Source organism: Ustilago hordei (genome assembly GCF_900519145.1).
Source record: "Ustilago hordei strain Uho2 genome assembly, contig: UHO2_contig_07, whole genome shotgun sequence".
NCBI classification, from domain to species: Eukaryota; Fungi; Basidiomycota; class Ustilaginomycetes; order Ustilaginales; family Ustilaginaceae; genus Ustilago; species Ustilago hordei.
This window is the reverse complement of record NW_024545289.1, coordinates 120,303-138,698: the sequence shown is the minus strand read 5'-3', so window position 1 is coordinate 138,698 and position 18,396 is coordinate 120,303. Positions and strand designations below refer to the sequence as shown.

The 18,396-nt window shown below is 52.7% G+C and overlaps 5 protein-coding genes and 1 non-coding gene across 6 annotated transcripts; 3 read left to right on the top strand and 3 right to left on the bottom strand.

Moving 5' to 3' along the window:
- Nucleotides 1-4,765: 4,765 nt before the first annotated feature.
- UHO2_03851 (uncharacterized protein) lies at nt 4,766-6,562 on the top strand (the record flags this gene model as incomplete). Its single annotated transcript, XM_041559808.1, has 1 exon — nt 4,766-6,562. The coding sequence occupies one exon, from the start codon at nt 4,766-4,768 to the stop codon at nt 6,560-6,562; it is 1,797 nt and encodes a 598-aa protein (XP_041415742.1).
- A 473-nt stretch (nt 6,563-7,035) lies between these two features.
- On the bottom strand, nt 7,036-7,317 carry UHO2_03850 (putative NOP10 - nucleolar rRNA processing protein; the record flags this gene model as incomplete). Its single annotated transcript, XM_041559807.1, has 2 exons — nt 7,036-7,203; nt 7,291-7,317. The coding sequence occupies 2 exons, from the start codon at nt 7,315-7,317 to the stop codon at nt 7,036-7,038; spliced, it is 195 nt and encodes a 64-aa protein (XP_041415741.1).
- Nucleotides 7,318-7,843: 526 nt separating this feature from the next.
- Nucleotides 7,844-8,606, top strand: UHO2_03849 (related to ERV25 - component of the COPII-coated vesicles; the record flags this gene model as incomplete). The annotated part of the gene is made up of 2 exons (XM_041559806.1): nt 7,844-8,399; nt 8,485-8,606. The coding sequence occupies 2 exons, from the start codon at nt 7,844-7,846 to the stop codon at nt 8,604-8,606; spliced, it is 678 nt and encodes a 225-aa protein (XP_041415740.1).
- Nucleotides 8,607-9,084: 478 nt separating this feature from the next.
- Nucleotides 9,085-10,422, bottom strand: UHO2_03848 (putative ENO1 - enolase I (2-phosphoglycerate dehydratase); the record flags this gene model as incomplete). The annotated part of the gene is made up of 1 exon (XM_041559805.1): nt 9,085-10,422. One exon carries the CDS (start codon nt 10,420-10,422, stop codon nt 9,085-9,087), a length of 1,338 nt encoding a protein of 445 aa, XP_041415739.1.
- A 1,766-nt stretch (nt 10,423-12,188) lies between these two features.
- tRNA-Glu(CTC) lies at nt 12,189-12,295 on the top strand. Its single transcript has one exon. It is a non-coding gene; the product is annotated as a tRNA-Glu (tRNA).
- Nucleotides 12,296-12,593: 298 nt separating this feature from the next.
- Nucleotides 12,594-15,674, bottom strand: UHO2_03847 (uncharacterized protein; the record flags this gene model as incomplete). Its single annotated transcript, XM_041559804.1, has 1 exon — nt 12,594-15,674. One exon carries the CDS (start codon nt 15,672-15,674, stop codon nt 12,594-12,596), a length of 3,081 nt encoding a protein of 1,026 aa, XP_041415738.1.
- Between the last annotated feature and the right edge of the window lie 2,722 nt (nt 15,675-18,396).

The window sequence follows — 18,396 nt, the reverse complement described above, 5'->3', positions numbered from 1 at the left end:
ACCATGCTCTCTACTGGTGTCGACTAGGTCTTCGATACCTGTGCTCCTTCCATATGAACCCATGACCCTCCTGCTTCTTGAGCATCCAGGCCCATGACACTGTGCTGTCTACAGCTGGTAGGAGATCCTCCACTGTGGCTTCTGATCTGGTTTCCTCCTCCACTATGGCTGGCATGACACCCTCCTCCTCGACCTCCATGGTCACCATGGGCTGGACTGCCTCCTGTTGGTGATCACTCCATCCTTTATCCTCATGGAACATTGCTGAGTTGCTCCATTGAATTGATCCAGGCTGGTCCGGGTTGCAAAACTTCCATGCTTTGTGCTTGTCGTCATATCCAATCATGATGGCTGGTTTTGCTCTAGCCCCATACTTGCCCTGCTGGTCCTTCCATTGAACATGGACCCATGCCAAGCATCTGAAGACTTGCAGCTGCTGGGCCAGCTTGTGCACAGTGGTTCCATAAAAGGCCTCGTGGGGAATGGTCTTGGTGGCTGATGGGGTAAGGTTCATCACATGTGCTGCTGCTGTGATTGCATATGGCCACAACTCTCTGGGGCAAGCTTGACCAATGAGCATTGAGCACATCTTTTCTTGGACTGATCTGATTGCTCTCTCTGCCCATCCATTCTGGACACTGATCCCCAGGACACTCTTTTGCCACTTGAAACCCTCTTGAGTTTGCCAGTCTTCAGCTCCTAAGCTGCACCACTCTCCTCCATTGTTGCTGCAGAGCATTTTGAGTTTCCTGTCTGTTGCTTGTTCCATCCTGGTAATCCACCTTCTCAGCGCCAGGAGTGCAGCACTCTTAGTGCAGAGTGGTTCCATGTAGATCAGGGAGGAGAAGTCATCCACAGCAACTAGTGCATAGTGGTAGTTGGCATGGCCCTTAAGATCTGTCATCAAGTCTACATGTACTAACTCTAGTGGTGCCTCCACTCTCTTCGACTCCGATTGGCTCATCTGCACTTGGGTCTGTTTCCCTTGACTGCATGCATTGCAGTGCTTTGATTCATGCTCCATTCTCTCATCAGTGCCAAGGTAGTGTGCCCGGATTTGCCTTGTCTTATCTTGTCCTGGGTGTCCGAACCTCATGCCAGAGGTAGCTATCTTTATCTTCCTTCGAGTTGTTGTCTTGGTTTCCTGTGTTCTGGTTGTCCTCTGGGACATTGTTGATTGTCTCCTCCAGCTCCAAAGCCAGTGCTTGTCCTCACATGTCGAAGTGGCCTTGTCTCCTGTTCCTCCTGAATTGCACTTGGGTACCATTGTTCTGCTTTATGGTAGTCCCAGACTCATCAAAGATTACTCATGCACCATTCTCGATCAAGCCTTGTATGGACAATAAATTAGAATTGAGCTTCGGCACATAGAGCACATCCAATAGCTGGATGGCAGCCTCACTGACCCAAAGGGAGGCATCTCCTATGGCTTTTACCTGAAGCTTTTCATCCCCTGCCATACTGATCTGACCATCCTTGCTCATCGAGGTGAGCAGCATTCTCTCATCATTTACCATATGATGAGTTGCACCTGAATCAACAATCCAGGTGTTGTATGCTGATTGCTCCCCCCTGTCGATCGCTAGGAAGGTGCACCCAAGTTCCTAGTGACTCGCCTCCTGTGTCATACGAGCAGCAGGTTCGCTCATGTTTGGTATGGGGTGGTTGTTGGTGTTTGTGCAATTATGAGCAATATGATTGGGTCCCCCACATGCATAGCATCTTGGAGGAGCTGAGGGATTACGCAGATCATGCCTGCCCCTGGGCCCCTGCTCCACCTGACCAGTACCCCCTTGCTCCATGCTTGTAGCAACCCTGGCTGCTCCTCTGATATGACCTGAAATCTCACCATCCTGCTGTTTCTTGGCGAGTGCATGGTAGGCTTCATCATACTTACAGTCTGGTTTGGCCATCTTGAGTGCATCAATGGAGTTGGCATAGAACCAATCTTGTGCCGTGCAATGGTAGAGCATGGATTTCTTTAGGTCCTCATCAAGGCGCTTCCCAAAACGTGCAGCATCATTCCAAATGGAGTCAAGTGTCAGGGGTCTCGCGCCTGAAACCCAGGTCGGTCTGTCGAGATACTCGGTGACTATTAAACTGTGTGACAGCTATTGTCTCGGTATCGGTGACTATCAAGTTGTGCAGTGACAGCAGGTGGCGTTCGTTGTATATACTATCGTAGGTTTCGGCTGACCTCTGTGGACACTCCGTTCAGGGGTAGCTCGGCACGATCAATATCAATGTTATGATGACACCAAGGTCTGGTGTGGGTGTTGATGATGATGAGGTTGATGGTGTTGGTGATGAGATTGGTGATGTCGATGATAATGAGGTTGATGGTGTTGATGATAAGATTGGTGATGTCAATGATAATGAGGTTGATGGTGTTGGTGATAAGATTGGTGATGTCAATGATAATGAGGTTGATGGTGTTGGTGATAAGGTTGGTGGCGTCAACACGAGTGTCCAGTGTGTTGACTTGATGCTTTGAAGTGATCCCCGGACCGCAGTGGACTACTGCCTTCGGTTCTATCTATATCCGGACCGCTAACCTGCTATGGGCGCCTTCGGACGTCAGGTAGTGGTGATACAACACACACACTACGATGAGGAGCAACCTTGATAGATTGCTGCTATGCTGACTGTAACTAATGAGTACTTGTGTTTCTAAAGTATTGACTAGTTGTATGGTGAGTAGAGTGGATGGGGATCCACTCGACCTATGATGATGAGAAAGCATGGTTATATACCTCTTCACAGCATCGCCAGCGATGCTGCTCCTGCTCTCTCTCCAGAGGGTACTTTCTTCATCGAGTACTGCTCAGGGGCCTCTCCTGCTTGGCACCCCTGTGCCTCTTGAGTGGTGTCGACTCCTTCGACACTGCTCCTCCTCCTCATGACCTGTGTCGACTCCTTCGACACTGCTCCTCCTCCTCATGACCTGTGTCGACTTCCTGTCTCTCGAGCCCCTGAGTGGTAACCATCTGAGCTTGGTCCTCCTCATGGCTGCGCCTGCTCTTTGAGCTTGGTCCTCCTCGTGGCTGTGCCTGGTCCTCCTCGCATATGGGCTCAGTGCTCCTTTGCATGTGAATCCATAGGAGTCCATGGTCTCCATGGAGACTGCACTACGACCATGCTCTCTACTGGTATCGACTAGGTCTTCGATACCTGTGCTCCGTCCATATGAACCAGTGACCCTCCTGCTTCTTGAGCATCCAGGCCCATGACATCAAGTTCCTTGCCTAGCCTGACAACATCCCAATTGTACAGGCATACAGTGTGGATGCAGTCCTGCAGGCCCACTCACTTCACTGCATCATTCAATGTTAGTGCCTTCCTAAGCTTAGCATAAAGCATACTTACAAGTTGGGCCTCCTCATCCACACCCCTGACAGTGTATGTGTCAATGTGGCTTTCTGGGCTGTCATCACAGCAAGCGTGGATAAGACCTACCAGTGCCTTGTCCAGGTCCTCATCATATCCCTCGCTTCCAGGTGCTATTTTGCCATATAAGATTTCCTTTGCACTACACACCCGTTGCAGACAGTCAATAAAGGTGGGCTCCCAGGTGTGCCAGTTGTTATCACTAAGTTTCTTAATGTGTGCAATGGCACTCGAGACATCCTTGGGAATCTTCTCTGCCTCCCCTCTTGGAGCTTGATTGCTAATGCTGACAAGACCCATTGCCCATACAATTGCCTCCTCTGCTGTCAGTGCTGGGTTCGCTAACTGTAGTATCCTGACCACCTGCATAAGCCAACCCTCCTCCCAACCATTGCCCACAGTCACTGCCACCTGATCATCATCTCTCTCCTCCCTTCCTGTCTGTCCTGCTCATGTCGATGGCAGCATTATGCTTATCGTCGGACTCTTGATGTATGAATGTCATGGGTTCGAGCCCCACGTTGGGAGCCAGTTGAAGTTTTCGTGTGATTGATGATGATAATTAGAGAGAGAGAGAGAGAGCGAGGAGAGAGAAGGAGTCTATATATACAAAAGAAGAGCCGCAGAGAGCCGCATCGACTGCGGAGCATAACAAAGCATTTGTCTTGAGTAGGTTGTGACACATGTGGTCCGTGCTCAGATGCTCAAGCCTTTTACTCGGCCATAAGCATTACCTTCACCATCTCTACACTTTGTGTAGCTTTTATCTACTTCAACTAGATTTGGCTCTTATCGACGCTTATCGGGAGATGTCAATCTAAGCACAGTGTTCACGCTATTGAGCTAAAACACTATACTATATTGACCTAAGAGAAGAGTGTGGCGAGGGCCTTGAGCTCTCCGCTTGATCTATATACAAAGTGTCGGCACATCCCAGGAGTGGGAGCATCTTAATTAATGACAAGCTAAGACAACGAGTGTGACTCAATAGTCCCCGATCCCTGTTACATCAGCTCCGTCCGATCTCCGATCAGATCGTCTTTGCCCGATTCGTCTCCAGATCTGTCCTATCCGATCTGCCCGATCTTTCGTTATGTCAACTCATGTCACCTCTCGTGCCTTGCTGGATCGTTTCCTTCAGCAATACACACGCGCTTTGAAGCTGCGAAGCCTCCACACCAACAGCAGAACAGATTCGATTTGAGACAGGTTCGAATGAATCAGATAAACGCTGAGCAAAAGCGACGCGCAATCATCGGACTGTGTATGTATCTACCTTCCATGCTCAGACCCATCATCACTCGTTGGAAGCGGATCGAAGCAGCTGTATTGTACGGCACCCGAGGAAAACCATTGCCGTATCGCGCACTTATCAGCGATGTCCTCGTCAACGCCGCAACAGCAGCTCATTGCCTACATCCACCATGAAAGGCAGGAGTCCGGTAGCATGCTCTGTGCCCAGCACGCACTCAATGCGCTGCTGCAGGGACAATACTACGATGCTTCACAACTAGCTCAGATTGCAGCTGAGCTTGACCAGTTCGAGGCTTCCGAACTCGGACTCAGCCAAGCCGACATTGCATCGCGAGATCGCTCCAGCTTGAATATGGACGATACCGGCTTCTTCAGCGCATCAGTACTTGAAAGAGCCCTCCAGGTCTGGGGAATCTCCATCTTCAACTGGCGTTCCGCAGCTAACAGATCACGCCACGATGCACCAGAACAGGAAAAGGCTTTCGTCCTCAACCTCGACAGTCACTGGTTCACTATCCGCTCGTTTGGCACCACAAGCAAGTTCTGGTATAATCTCAACTCTTTCCTCGCAGAACCAAGCTGGATCGGCAACAACTACCTCGGCACGCTGCTTCACACCGCCGAGTCAGAGGGCTACACAGTCTTTGTCGTCCAGGCTGCTGAAGGGAGTGCGGGCCAGGGTCTCCACGAGTCGGATGCAGATCAGATGGCAGGCCACCTTCCGCCACCAGGCGCAGCATCAGCTTCAAGCACTGTCAACTCCACCAGTCTCGGTCTTCGTCCCGAGACGAAGTCTAACAAGCCTTCCGGCAGCTCTCTACCGAGCGCTGGCGACTTTGGCGGTGCATCAAGTATGTTCGGATTTGGCGATGAGGAGGAAGACGCTGAGTTGCAAGCAGCTCTCAGTGCCAGCCTCGCACAACACAATGCTGGCGGAGATGCACCCGACACACCTAGCCGATCGCGGGTGCGTCAGGTCAGAACATCGAGCAACGAAGCCGACGCAGAAGGGGACAGCTCTATGCTCGAGACAGATGCCGACATTGATGCGATTGCACCGTCAAGACGTCGTCATCGCACCGGTTCCAGCGATCCTGTAGACGATGACTTGCGAAGAGCGATGGAAGCGAGTTTGTCCAGTTCTAATCGGTCTTCAAGAGTCAGCAGCTCAGTCAACATTGCAGGCAGCTCCGCAGCCGAGTCTTCGTCCTCTTCATCCTCTCGACTTGTCGGACGAAGAAAACGTCGAGCTCAACAGCGACAATCCGGTCTCACCCGCGACGAGGCCATTGACCTGGATGAATCACGCGATGACAACCTCTCAAGCGATGTCGAAGAGCTCCGTCCCTCTTCGCTATCACATCGCTCACCCTTTCTCAGTCCAGCCATGGTTGCAGCCAATCGTAACAACGAAGACGTCGAGGAGATCGTCGATGATGACGAAGAGATTCCAAGCGACGACGAGCACGTGGATCCATTCAGTATACCTGGAGCTCCCGAGGCAAGTGCTGTCATCGGACCGCGTCAAGATCGACACTACGATGATGAGGATGCGGAACTACAGGCTGCACTAGCGGCGAGTCTTGGTGACACAGAAGCAGCAGCCCGATTCGCCGCGGACAACCCAAACTATCGCAATCCGACGCATCGCGATTGCAGTGAGCAGCAGGTCATTCCAGAAGATGTAGACCGTATCTCGAGGATGCGTGAAGAGGCACGCAAGAAGGCCAGAGAAGAGCAGGAGAAGCAAGAAAGACTGGCGAGAGGAGAGATCGCAGAGGAGGAAAAGCCCGAGTCGAGTACGGCTGCGAAAGGAAGCGGGAGTGTTGGCGCGGGAGATGAAGATGAGGACGAAGAGTCAGAAGCCGAAGAAGTGAGCGCTGAAGAGATGCGTCGTCGCAGATTGGCACGGTTTGGGTGATGGCCTATCGCTTTGATATCATTTTCACACGAGCACCTCTAATCCAATCCAAATCACACAGACATAGAGATCGTAGAACTTGCACGAAGAGTTTGAGAACGAGTTGGATACTGCTACAAGATTGAGATGAAGACTGAAAGCAGACCGAAAGCCTGCTGAAGTGGGAAGGAGACTTGTCAAATCAGGCGGCGAGCAGACATGGTGTACAACGAAACGAGAGACGACCTTGCGATGCAGCAGAGGTATGCTTCGCGCTGCGGAATCGGCTTTTCGTCGTAAGATGGCCGCTATTCAAATGTCGGCCTGACCTGATGTCAGCTACAGCTGCCTATGCAGAGGCTAGATCTGCGCTGACGGGTATATGCGATAAAGAAATAAGGTGGAACGAATGCGGATGTGATCGAAAGAAGCAGGGCTGGTCGGGCTCATTATGAGCTTTTGGGTTGCGCAGTCGGATGTCGGAATGGGCCACTTTACATGGGCTTTGCTGGGAGCTGAGTGGGGAGGATGCCGAAGCGCTTCTTGATAGTGACGCGGTGTCGAGAGAACTTGTCGTCAGGCGAGAAGCGGGCAGGGTGAGCCGACCTTGTGATGACACCCTCGACGGTCTTCTTCTTGAGAGTGTAGATACGCTTGCCGTCCTATCATTATCCAAAGAAACAAGTCAGAGAAACGTTAGCTTCCTGTACTTTATATCTTGAGCTCGTTAGTTGGTATCCAGAACGTACCTTGTCTTCAGTGAACATAAGATGCATCTTGGCTAGATGTTGTGGGTTTGGTGATGGCGGGTATGAATGGAGAAGTCTGGATGGTGTCGAGAAAAGTTGACGTTGGCTGCAGAGGAATTTTTTGATTTGCCGCCGACAGTCCACATTTTGCTTTCTTCTTGCAACTCAATCGCACGAGAAGAACTTGAACGTTGGGTCGGAATTTTTATCCCAATGTTAGTTGAGACATGCACGAAGCACACAGCTGTCTGTAACCTTCCAGCAAGGCCGTGTGTCGTGTCCACTCCGACCAATTTGGGGTCTGAGCGTGGTATCCAGCCTAAATCTGTCATTCTGGTCATCATCATCAATCTTCGTCGCTCAACGCAATCCCTGCCGTCATACTTTCGGCACCGACAAAGCAGCAGCATACTCGTTCTGTCTGCATCACTCTCACCTGGCTCTCTGAGAGATCTTGCAAGGCCCTCACCGCCCTTCTTCGATCCCGCTAACGACCACTTTACGATCCTTCAATTCTGCACGCATCCTTCGACCCGCTTCCAACACCACAGCAATGATGTTGCGGCACCTTTTCTGCTCGGCAGCGAGTCTGCTTCTCGTCCTTTTCCTCTCCACAACCCTTGTCTCAGCAATCAAGTTCGACCTCCCCGCAGCAACACACCCACACACAAAATGCATCTGGAACTACGCGCTTTCCGATTCGCTCGTGATCATCACAGCCTCTACCATTGCTAAGGAGCCCTTTGACTTCTCCTCCCAACGAGTCGATGTGGAAGTCGTCGACGGAAGCAAACACAACAACGTCTACCTCTCCAAGAAGAACATCAAAGGTGAAACCCGGTTGGCGATCAACACTCACTCTCACGCCGACCTTGGCGTCTGCTTCAAGAACACGCAAACATCAAAGACCGGGTCGGATGTGCCAGTGATGACGATCGATTTGGATGTGGACATTGGAGCAGATGCAGTGGACTACAATGCCATTGCCAATCAGGAGAGTTTGAGTGGGTTGGAAACAGAGGTGAGGAAGTTGGAAGCTGTAGCAAATGAGATTGTGAACGAGATGGAGTACTTGAAGAAGCGAGAGTTGAGGATGGCAGACACAAATCGTATGTACAAGAAGAAGAGACAGTTTGAAGTCAAATCGAGAACCAGCAACTGACCTCTGTACCTTTTCTTTCCTCTGATGCGCAGTGTCGACCAACATGCGAGTAACCAACTTTGCCATTCTCACATTGGTGGCATTGGTAGCATTGGGAGTATGGCAGGTCTTCCACTTGCGCAACTTTTTCAAGCGCAAATACCTCATCGACTAGTGCTACTCCTCTGTCGTCTTTGAGTCCGTACTAAAGCCGAACAAGGCGAGAAGCCGTATGAGGAGGACGGAGATCCTTCCAACAGCAATGCAACGCATCATCAGACCAAGACGCTCTCACACAATTGAAAGTCTGCGCGCTCTACGACCCTGACGAAACGGGTGAAACGGCTGGAACCATTGAAACGATTGTATCTGTACAGTTTGCACTTGTCCGCGGTCCGAGATGCCATCAACCTTGGGAGCATAGCTTTCGCTTCGCAACCTTGCACGGCGGTTCCGATGAACTCTCGCTCATACTCGCATCTGAAACTCATTGCCGGCTCACATGTCACTCGACTGAGCCAATTCTGCTACTTTGAGTCATCACGCTGGCCACACTGATCCGTGATTATCTGTTTTAGATCTACAATTGCATGTGCCTACACTGAGGCTATGTCATCACAGGAATACGAGCTTTTTCACCACGATCCTGCGCTCTAAGCGGACTTGTTGGTGATGACCTTGGGAGCGGTCTCGCCCTGGGTGAAGCCGTCGATACCGGCGTAAACAGCCGAGGGCTCGAGCGACTCGATGCGGAGGAGCTGGTTGTACTTGGCAGTGCGCTCCGATCGGCATGGAGCACCAGTCTTGATAATACCGACACCGAGACCAACAACGAGGTCCGAGATGGTAACATCCTCGGTCTCACCGGATCGGTGCGAAACCATAACACCCCAGCTGTCGGACTGAGCGAGCTGAGCAGCCTGGATCGACTCGGAGATGGTACCGATCTGGTTGATCTTGAGGAGGAGACCGTTGCAAGCCTTCTTCTCAATGGCGGTCTTGATACGGAGAGGGTTGGTGACGGTAAGGTCATCACCGATGATGGTGATACCGGCGTGGGCACGGAGGTGCGACCAGGCCTCCCAGTCGTCCTGGTCAAAGGGGTCCTCGATCGAGGTGATGGGGTACTTCTTGATGAAGCCGAGGTAGACGTCGGCAAGCTCCTTACCGGTGAGCCACTTGCTGGAGTCAGAGTTGGGGTTCTTGAAGTCAAGGTCGTACTTGCCGTCCTTGTAGAACTCGGATGAGGCAACATCGAGCGAGATGTGAACCTGACCCTCGTAGCCAGCCTTCTTGATGGCCTCGGTCAAGATCTCGAGAGCCTCGTCAGCAGACTGAACGTTAGGTGCGAATCCTCCCTCATCACCGACATTGGTAGCGTCAATGCCGTACTTGGTATTGATGACCTTCTTGAGGTTGTGGTAGACCTCGGTACCGATGCGGATGGACTCGGTGAAGCTCTTGGCGCCAGTGGGGACAATCATGAACTCCTGGAAGGCAAGAGCGTTACCAGCGTGCGAACCACCGTTGATAACGTTCATGGCAGGGGCGGGGAGGACGTAAGGAGCCTTGATACCGCTGAGTTCAGCGAGGTACTTGTAGAGGGGAACACCCTGCTCACCGGCACCAGCCTTGGCAACGGCGATCGAGACACCAAGGATGGCGTTGGCCCCGAGCTTGCCCTTGTTGGCAGTGCCATCGAGCTTGATGAGGAAGTCGTCGATCTCCTTCTGCGAGGTGACGGGGATACCGGCCTTGATGAGCTCGGGAGCGATGACGTTGTTGACGTTGTCGATGGCCTTATTGACGCCCTTGCCCATCCACTGGGACTTGTCACCGTCACGGAGCTCGACGGCCTCATGGATACCAGTGGAGGCACCGGAGGGGACAGCGGCGCGGAAGAGACCCTTCTCGGTGGTGAGGTCAACCTCGACGGTGGGGTTGCCTCGGGAGTCGAGGACCATGCGGGCCTGGATCTTCTGGATAGCCATTTTGAAGAAGATGTGTTGTTATGCGGAAGGAGGAAGAGAGAGATTGGGATGATGGTGAATCAAAAGAAGAAGGCAGACCGGCTTGCAGGGTCGGCATATAGCTTTTGCCTGAACAGGCGTCGACACAGCTCCCAGCCTGCGGGACCAAGAAGATTCATCTTCTTTGCCTTCTGTGGATCGATGGCCGAGGTGTTGGCTTTTGCGCTGCTTCCTTGGCCTTCGCAGGATGTTGCGCTCTCTCTCTCTGCGTTGCAGAAGCCAAAAAATATTGCGCACGCTCTCAGCAACACACAACGACGGAAAGGTGCGTGCGTGCGTGCGTGCGTGCGCTTTGTGTGGGCATGGGCCAAGCGAGTCAGAAGTTCCGTTCGCTGCCTCCACGCAGAAAGACAGACGATGTGTAGCCATACGCAGGAACTATTTGCGTCAAGCTACGTTCTCTGCGCTTCGATAAAGATCTGCATTTTTGGTACCCTTTTTTTCGACCCTATCTTCTTGCCTCAAGTCCAACACTCCCTCTTGCAGTCAGAGACGCGTTGCCTTCGTTGTCTCGCTGCTGATTCGGTGATTAGGCCTCTGATCGATAAAGTGACTCTATGCAGCAGCGGTGACGAGAGTCTTGACCATGCATCGGCAGACGGGATGACAAGTGGCAGCGAGTCACGAACAATGACTGGATCGGTCGCAACGGACGAGCAATGCCGCAGACGGGAGAAAAGTCAGTGGGCAGCGACGTGCAAGAGCTCAGACATGCGATCGACTTCAGATCGGGGGCAGAAAGCCACCGATGGCAGTGGGCGGGATCGGGTAACATCAAACCATCTCAACTTTTCGCTACACCCTGCGCATCGTGTGCACAACGACGTCCAGCAGGGAAGCACAATACCGACGAAGCCTCAAGCTAAGCGGCATAGCGGCTGTGCTGCTCGATGACGGGGTATGCAGGGCATCGACAGTTGCAGCGTCTGCCTGTACGAGCGTCAGAAGAGTCAGGTAGCTTTGCGGGGTTGCTTTCCCAAAGTGACAGCTTAAGGGTCAGGTCGGATGACCAGAGTTGAGAGTGCCAGGTACCAGGCGGGGAGGGCGGCGGGCAAGGTGCGCGGAAGCAGCTCTATTCCGGTTTCGCCCGTACAAACAATACCACTCGGGACGAGTAGGAGACGCAGGAGGAGCAGGCCTCGCCAGAGGAAAAGAACCATAACGAGCCCAACGCTAACATCTTTCTGCACGAGCCCGACCATGCGAAAGCCGATGGGTCCGAGCTCGTACCGCAATCTAGGCTCTTGAAAGTATGGCTCCACCTTTAGAAAGGCTTTCACGGATCGGCGCGGTGCATCACACGGTGTCGTACTCTGACTACCCACAACAACTCACATGCAAAGTCACTTCTGTGTTCCAGGTCTTGACTTCTGCCTTGATTGCCTTCCTTTCCCTGAACACAAACACTCAGCATCTTGAGCACAGCACTCATAGTCGTGGACATGCTGTATCTAACTTCAGACGCGGATCTCTCCGTTCGTCATTGACACGCCGGCACGTCCGCTTATTCCGCATTAACGACCTGATTGAACATGTAGCATACGGCTACGGACCAGGCGGTTGGGATTGCTGCGTCCCTCAGCCGAACGTACTCGTCTCGGCCTCCGTTTCTGGGTGCTGTAGCTTGAGTACTGCCACAACGAGGAGTGACATCCTGATCTTGGATGTTGCCTGGAGACAACTCAGATTCATATATGTTACACACCATGTTTATTTTTTTTAACCAATCCCAGTTAGTACAATGGTTAGTATAGGGCACTCTCACTTGACGAAAAGTTATACCAAGCTGTCCGATTGTTCTGCTCAGATCAGGGTTCGATTCCCTGGCCGGGAATTCTTTTTCCTCTTAGATTGACCTGTTTTCAACGTCGAATCCGTCAATACAACTACCATTTTTTTCGGGTACATCTATGATTATGAGCACATCGTATCACCTTAGAAAGCTTGCACGCAGTGCTGCCGATCGTCTACTAAGAATAAGCATAGTGGAAGATTCCTCAATGTGCGTATGTATTATTTCTAGAGTACAGGTCGGTCACAAAGAAATGATTGTGGCTAGCACTCAATGCTGGATCGAACTCTCAACTGAGAATTGCACCTGTTGCAAGGTGCGAAGAGCCGTTCGAGCATCGTCAATCGTCACGGGCAACAGGGTCTAAATCATCCTGTCGCACAGCTGCATTTGCTTCCAACCAACTCTGTCCTTGTTGCGAGCGTGGATCCGGGTGCAAATCGAGTGGTTCGCCGCCGGCAGAGGCCTCATTTGGCACTTGGCGAGGAGGCATAGCTGAGCCACCTACCCCGCTGCCTCCATGTGTTGAGGCCAGATTAGCGTATCCGAAGCTTCCTCCCAGAAGCCACTGCTCGTCCCATGTCTCCCATGGCGTAGCTCGCTTGGTCGAGTCACGTCGAAGCAGTCGAGCTACTATCGCTTTGGCCACCGGGGTGACGAGACGCATGTTGGCAGGACACGTCGAAGGATCAGGCTGGTCAGCACTGCTGTCATTGGCAGGCGATGGCCATCGTAAGTCGCCTTTTGCGATTCGAAGCAGGTGTCGCTTGCGTTGCTTTGGATCGCGCTCTTCGCCGTGACCCTCTCGTGCGCCGTTGACACCAACATTGACTTCCTCCATGAATGGCAGTGATCCGGTGATGAGTGCATACAGCACGACACCAAGAGCCCAAGCATCCGTCTTGCGACCGTCGTACTTCTTCCCGATGATGAGCTCTGGCGCAGCGTACTCCTCCGAGCCACAGCGTGTCTCGAGCAGTGGATTGGACGGGTCGATGAATCTTGAGAGACCAAAGTCAGTCAGCTTGATCAAAGGGCCATGAGCAGGCAGATGGTGAGGGCGTAATGGCTCTGAAGACGTTCCGGAGCTTGCTGAAGTGGCTGCGGCAGCAGTTGCTGCAAACAGATCGACCGTCATCAGAATGTTCTCTAACTTGATGTCACGATGCACGAGGTTGATGTGATGCATCCAGCCGATCGCATTGGCAAGTTCGGTGTAGATGACACGAACGAGCCATTCGCGCTGTGCAAGCTGATCAAAGTTGGACATGAGCGCATCGAACAGCTCGCCTCCTGCAACTCGCTCGAGCACGAGCGTATGATGGAGGGGTGTGCTGAATGAAGTGATGAACCGGACCAGGTTCGGGTGCGAGATGTGCTTGAGCACTTCAACTTCACGGACCCAACTGACTTTGAGACGCTCGTTGTTGTTGCAAGGCTCACGGTCGAGCATCTTGAGCGCCACCACATTGTCGTTGCCCTCCACTTGACCTTGGTGGCTCTTCTGCAGAGCTCGTTGCCGCAACGCGGGAAGCGACGAGATCATTCGATCAGATCGCAACGCAGAAGTACCCGATGAGCTGCGTATTAAGCGTCCCAAAGCGACACGGCTGAATGCACCCATACCCAGCGTCTTCTCGATGCGATACGGACCAATCTGGTCTCCGTCTTCCTCCTCTTCTCGTGACTCTACGATCGCAGGTTGATTTGGTCTCTCACGGCTCAAAGGGACAGGCGAGATGCTGCTACCCGTTGCCGATTCAGACGGTCCTTGCCGACGCCTTGAGTGTCCCTGATTCCTTGTTGTTTCATCTGAGCTTTGGTCCTGCGATGCCACTGTGCCGTTCGGGCCGGCTATCGACGATGAAGAGGGAGGATGAAGCTCGGATCGTGTGGGTGGGGGACTTGCTCTTTGCGCTGCACTTGGCATGAGGGCGCTGATAGAGTCGGTGGAGGCATCGCCAGCCTCTCTCCATGGTCTCTGCCACTCAATACGAGAAGGCACAGCAGATGCCGGGGACGACTGTGCGCTGCGGTGTTCGTCATCTAGCAAGAGCTGGCTTCGACTGCGTGCACGATGAGGACTGTCGGGTGCCCATGGTATGTTTGGTGGTAAGCCTTCGAGAGTGGCGCTGGGTGCATCCGAGATGGCTGACAGGGAAAGCTGCGAGGTTGAATTGAGATTGAAGAGTTCTCCCGTATGTGGGTCAAGGGCCGAGAGTGGCGAGTACATGGTCACTTCGGCAGATAACGCTGACTCTCCGCTGCTTATGCGTGTGTGCCGCGGATAGCCGAAGTGCTGCGGTTGCGAATAGATGGCCGAGGTGGCTCTGGCGTTGGTTGTACCGGCACCTCCAATGCTTCCGCTGTCTGTGGGTAGAGTGGGCAACCTGGAAGGCAAACGGATGCGACTGGAAAGGTCTGCAGAGGTCACCCTTGCTGCGAGGCCGTGAGCGAGGTTGTTGGCACTGGATGCGCTTCTTGGTGCAGTTGAACTGAGCGGCGTAGATGGCTCCGCAGGTTCGCTGCCGCCAACATGATCCGTTCGTCTCGTGAGGTTGGCGGTCTTGATGCTGGGCGCACGTGTGACAGATGGAGCAGAAGGATTCGAGTTGAAGAAAGACCAGTTTCGACTTGCAACCTCGTTCTGTGTCCCGCCTCTTGGGGAGGACATGGTCTTTGCATCGCCCCCCATGCTCGGTAGCGATTCATTTGAGAAGTTCCTGGCAGGGGTGGTAGGAGCGGATGGAGTAGAAGGGCTGTTGTTGGTGGCGAGTCTGGAAGAAGAGGCAACGGGAACATCAAACATGTCTCTGGCTTGTTCGTCTTGGACGGCAGGACTAGGTAGTGGTGAGACAGGCTTGCCTTCGAACTCGTCCCAGTTCCTTCGACTACGTATCGAGGCTGATGAGAGCTCGCCTCTAGGTGCCACGAGCGTAGAGCCAGGTGGACTCATCCCATAGCGTGATCCGTTCTGACTGCCGTATTCTGCTGCCGCGGTAGATCCTGCCATCGAGATGGCACCGAAGCTGTCGAGCGACGTGACCGAAAAGCTGCTGTTTGTGACATCGGTGGGTTCGATGATAGCGGCATGCGAGCGATGTAGTGGTGAGGTCCAGTTTGAGGTCTGCGCGGCTGTGTTGTGCTGATAGTATTCGGGTCGAGCCGTGTTTGCAGCCATGGAAGATGAGAATGTGGCAGAGGACGTTGCGAGTGGAGTTCCATTCGTGGTTGTTATTGTCGGCACATCGGCTGAAGGCATCTCTACGGGTAGCGCTGCGCTCTGCTGTGTCGGGATGGCAGCCGCTTGTTGGTGTGACGTTGCGTTGAGGGCTGCATCCGAGACCGAGCTGCGGCTATCGGCGTTGGGTCGGGAGGCGCTCAGCCTCTTGGAGTCGGAATGCCGTGAGCGTGAGAACATCGTGAACGCCGTCAGGAGAACTCGCAAGGGATAGGAGAGACAGGTGACGTGTGGCGGCGACTATTGAAGCATGTCGGATATGTCGTGTCACAAGAAGCCGATAGCGTCAATCCGACGTGAGGTGATGATATAATGTTTCCAGCCGGTCGAAGTTGTCGCAGGAATGGATGTTGGAGGATGAACAAGGTGAAACGGTGTCGGAGCAGTTGTGAAAGGCAATCAGGTGGAAGTCGCAGTTCCTTCCGAACGTCGCAATCGTCTCAATGGCCGCTGTTCGTCGAATGTATAACAAAGTAGCAGCAGCTACGGCAATTGCGTGAAGATGGTGAGGAGCACCGACGTACGGAGGTCTTGCAGCTACGGTCAGCCTGAGCCTTGGATCCTTGCTAGCCCACCGGCAACCGGTTGTTGATGAGATGGCAGAAAGGTAGAGAATGCGAAAAGCAGAGAGGAAAACAAGCTGCGTGGAGGCGGAGATCTCTACGACCCACCTTGAAGGACAAGCGTCAAGGCGAGGCACCAACAGAATGAACCGTAGAGCTTGAACACCGGCAGCCAGAGTGAATGAATGGAGCTGCAGCTGCAGGCTCGACAGAGCTCAACGCCAAACAGAACGCACACAGGCGGGACCGCGAGAAGCGAACAATACAGAAGAGCGACACGACCCCTGTTGTGAGGCTAAGAGACAGCAGCAAGCTGTCATCAGTCGGACATACCAGGTGAGCAGTATCGAATAAGAAAAAGAAAATAAAAGAAATCAGATGAGATCGATCTCACACTTTGCCTAACTTGGCTCACTCGGATACGCATTATATTTACCTGGATTGACTGTCGCGATGGGCATCGGCATACCAGCTATCAGACATCTGACATAGTTGCCCGTTATGTTTCAGTCTTGTCTTCCTTGTATCATACACGCATACATAGAACGCTGGAGGAGATATATATACACTCGAACCATCTTGTACTTACTTGATGCTTACCATCGCAATCGATACTCGTGATCAACGCTATCAATCGCACGCCCTTCAACAGTGACGCTTGGTTGAGGCACAGGCGTCTACAATGAAGCGTGACCGTGACCGAGGAACCTGAACATGAGAGACTCTCGCTTCGCAGCCCTATAACCCTGTGTTCAATTCTTTGTCTGCAACGAGCAAATATGGTATCTCGCAACCTATGGTCGACTGATATCCTCTCTGGTACCTCCACCCTTCTTTCTTCCCCGCGGGCCTCAAGATGACCTTCTTTTGGCTTTTCCAAGACCTGGCTTTCTCGAGGCCCAGCCCAATGACGCCGAAGCAGCCCAGCACGTTGGTCAAATTGATCGAAGCCGCCTTTGACATCGGGTGCTCTTTACGCGTGCTGTCTGGGATCCCTCTGGTCAACAGAACCGTCTAACGACATTTTCGCAGAGATACAGATCAGACACGCCAAATGTGTCTGCCCCGCGCTTAACCCCCAAGAGGGGGGGGGAGGACAAGTCCAGAGGGACACGATACATAGCGACGCTAGCCACGTGTTGCTTTCTCTCACACAAGTTGGGGCAGAACGTCGCGCGCAAGCAGATCTATGCATCGATTCAAGCTGAGCTGCTATTCAATGCCCCTTCCGCTGCAAACTGCTGATTCACCAGGCGTCTCCTTTTTCTGGTTCCTTTCTGATTCCAATCCGTCTCATTACCATTGATAGAAAGAAGCAAGCAGCAGCACCAGCAGCAGGAACAGCATGCGGGAGAGCCGATAGCTGTCTGTGATCTTGAAGGGGAACAGAAGTATGGCTTGAGAAGGGGCTTCGGCTTCTTGTTCGGATCTCCCAAAGGAACACATTGTCAAGCAGCGATTTGGTTCCTTTCATTCCGCCTCGATACACTCTGATGTTGAAGGAGCTCGGCCATTCCGACAATCACAGTCATAGTTTGTGCACAAAGCTTCGCAGACAGAGTGACAAGGCAAAGTGATCAAGATTTAGCGAATGTGGGCGCGTCGCTGTAACACTTTGGACCACGTTCGTCTTTCATCGCGAGCATCGACCTTCGCAGACGATGAGTCCAATTGAAGCAGAAAGGTCTTCGATACTGCCCCATCCTATCACCGCGAGAGTCTGCAGTCACACACACACACACCGACACAGCCTGCAGCCATCATGAAGCGAATTCGTACAGCTTTCGCGTGAAGGATGAAGCTCCTTTCGTTTTTAATATTGTTATTTTTTAAAATTGTTTCTGCGTATTCAACGCGTAAAGAGTTACCGGCAGACGACAACCGATCTCGATCCTTGCTCGAGTATCGGGGAGTCCACCTTGCGCAGCCTGACAGCTAGGCTCGCCTTGGTCTGTTGAGCTGTAGCCATTGATATCGGTGCTTTCAGAGTCGATCAAGCTTGACCAAGTGCACTGAAGAAAGCTTCGTATCCAAAGGCTTCCTTATTTCCTGACCTGACTAAATTACTGTAACGATACAGTCGCATTCGTTTGCAAACCTTCGCGACGAGTGTCGACGCAGCAGAAGGAGCTCGACAAATGTTGAGCTTGGTTCCTGCACCTGATGCTGAGCAGGCAGAGAATCTATCATGCCGAGCGGAAAGGCTTTCGGAGCTGCCGACTTGATGTGAAAGAAGGGGACTAGCTTCGAACATCATTCGCCTCGCCGACACGCACTGCCCGTCGGAAAGCCCGACGCTGATTGCTTAGTGAAGCATCGAGGTACCGAAGATAGAAGAA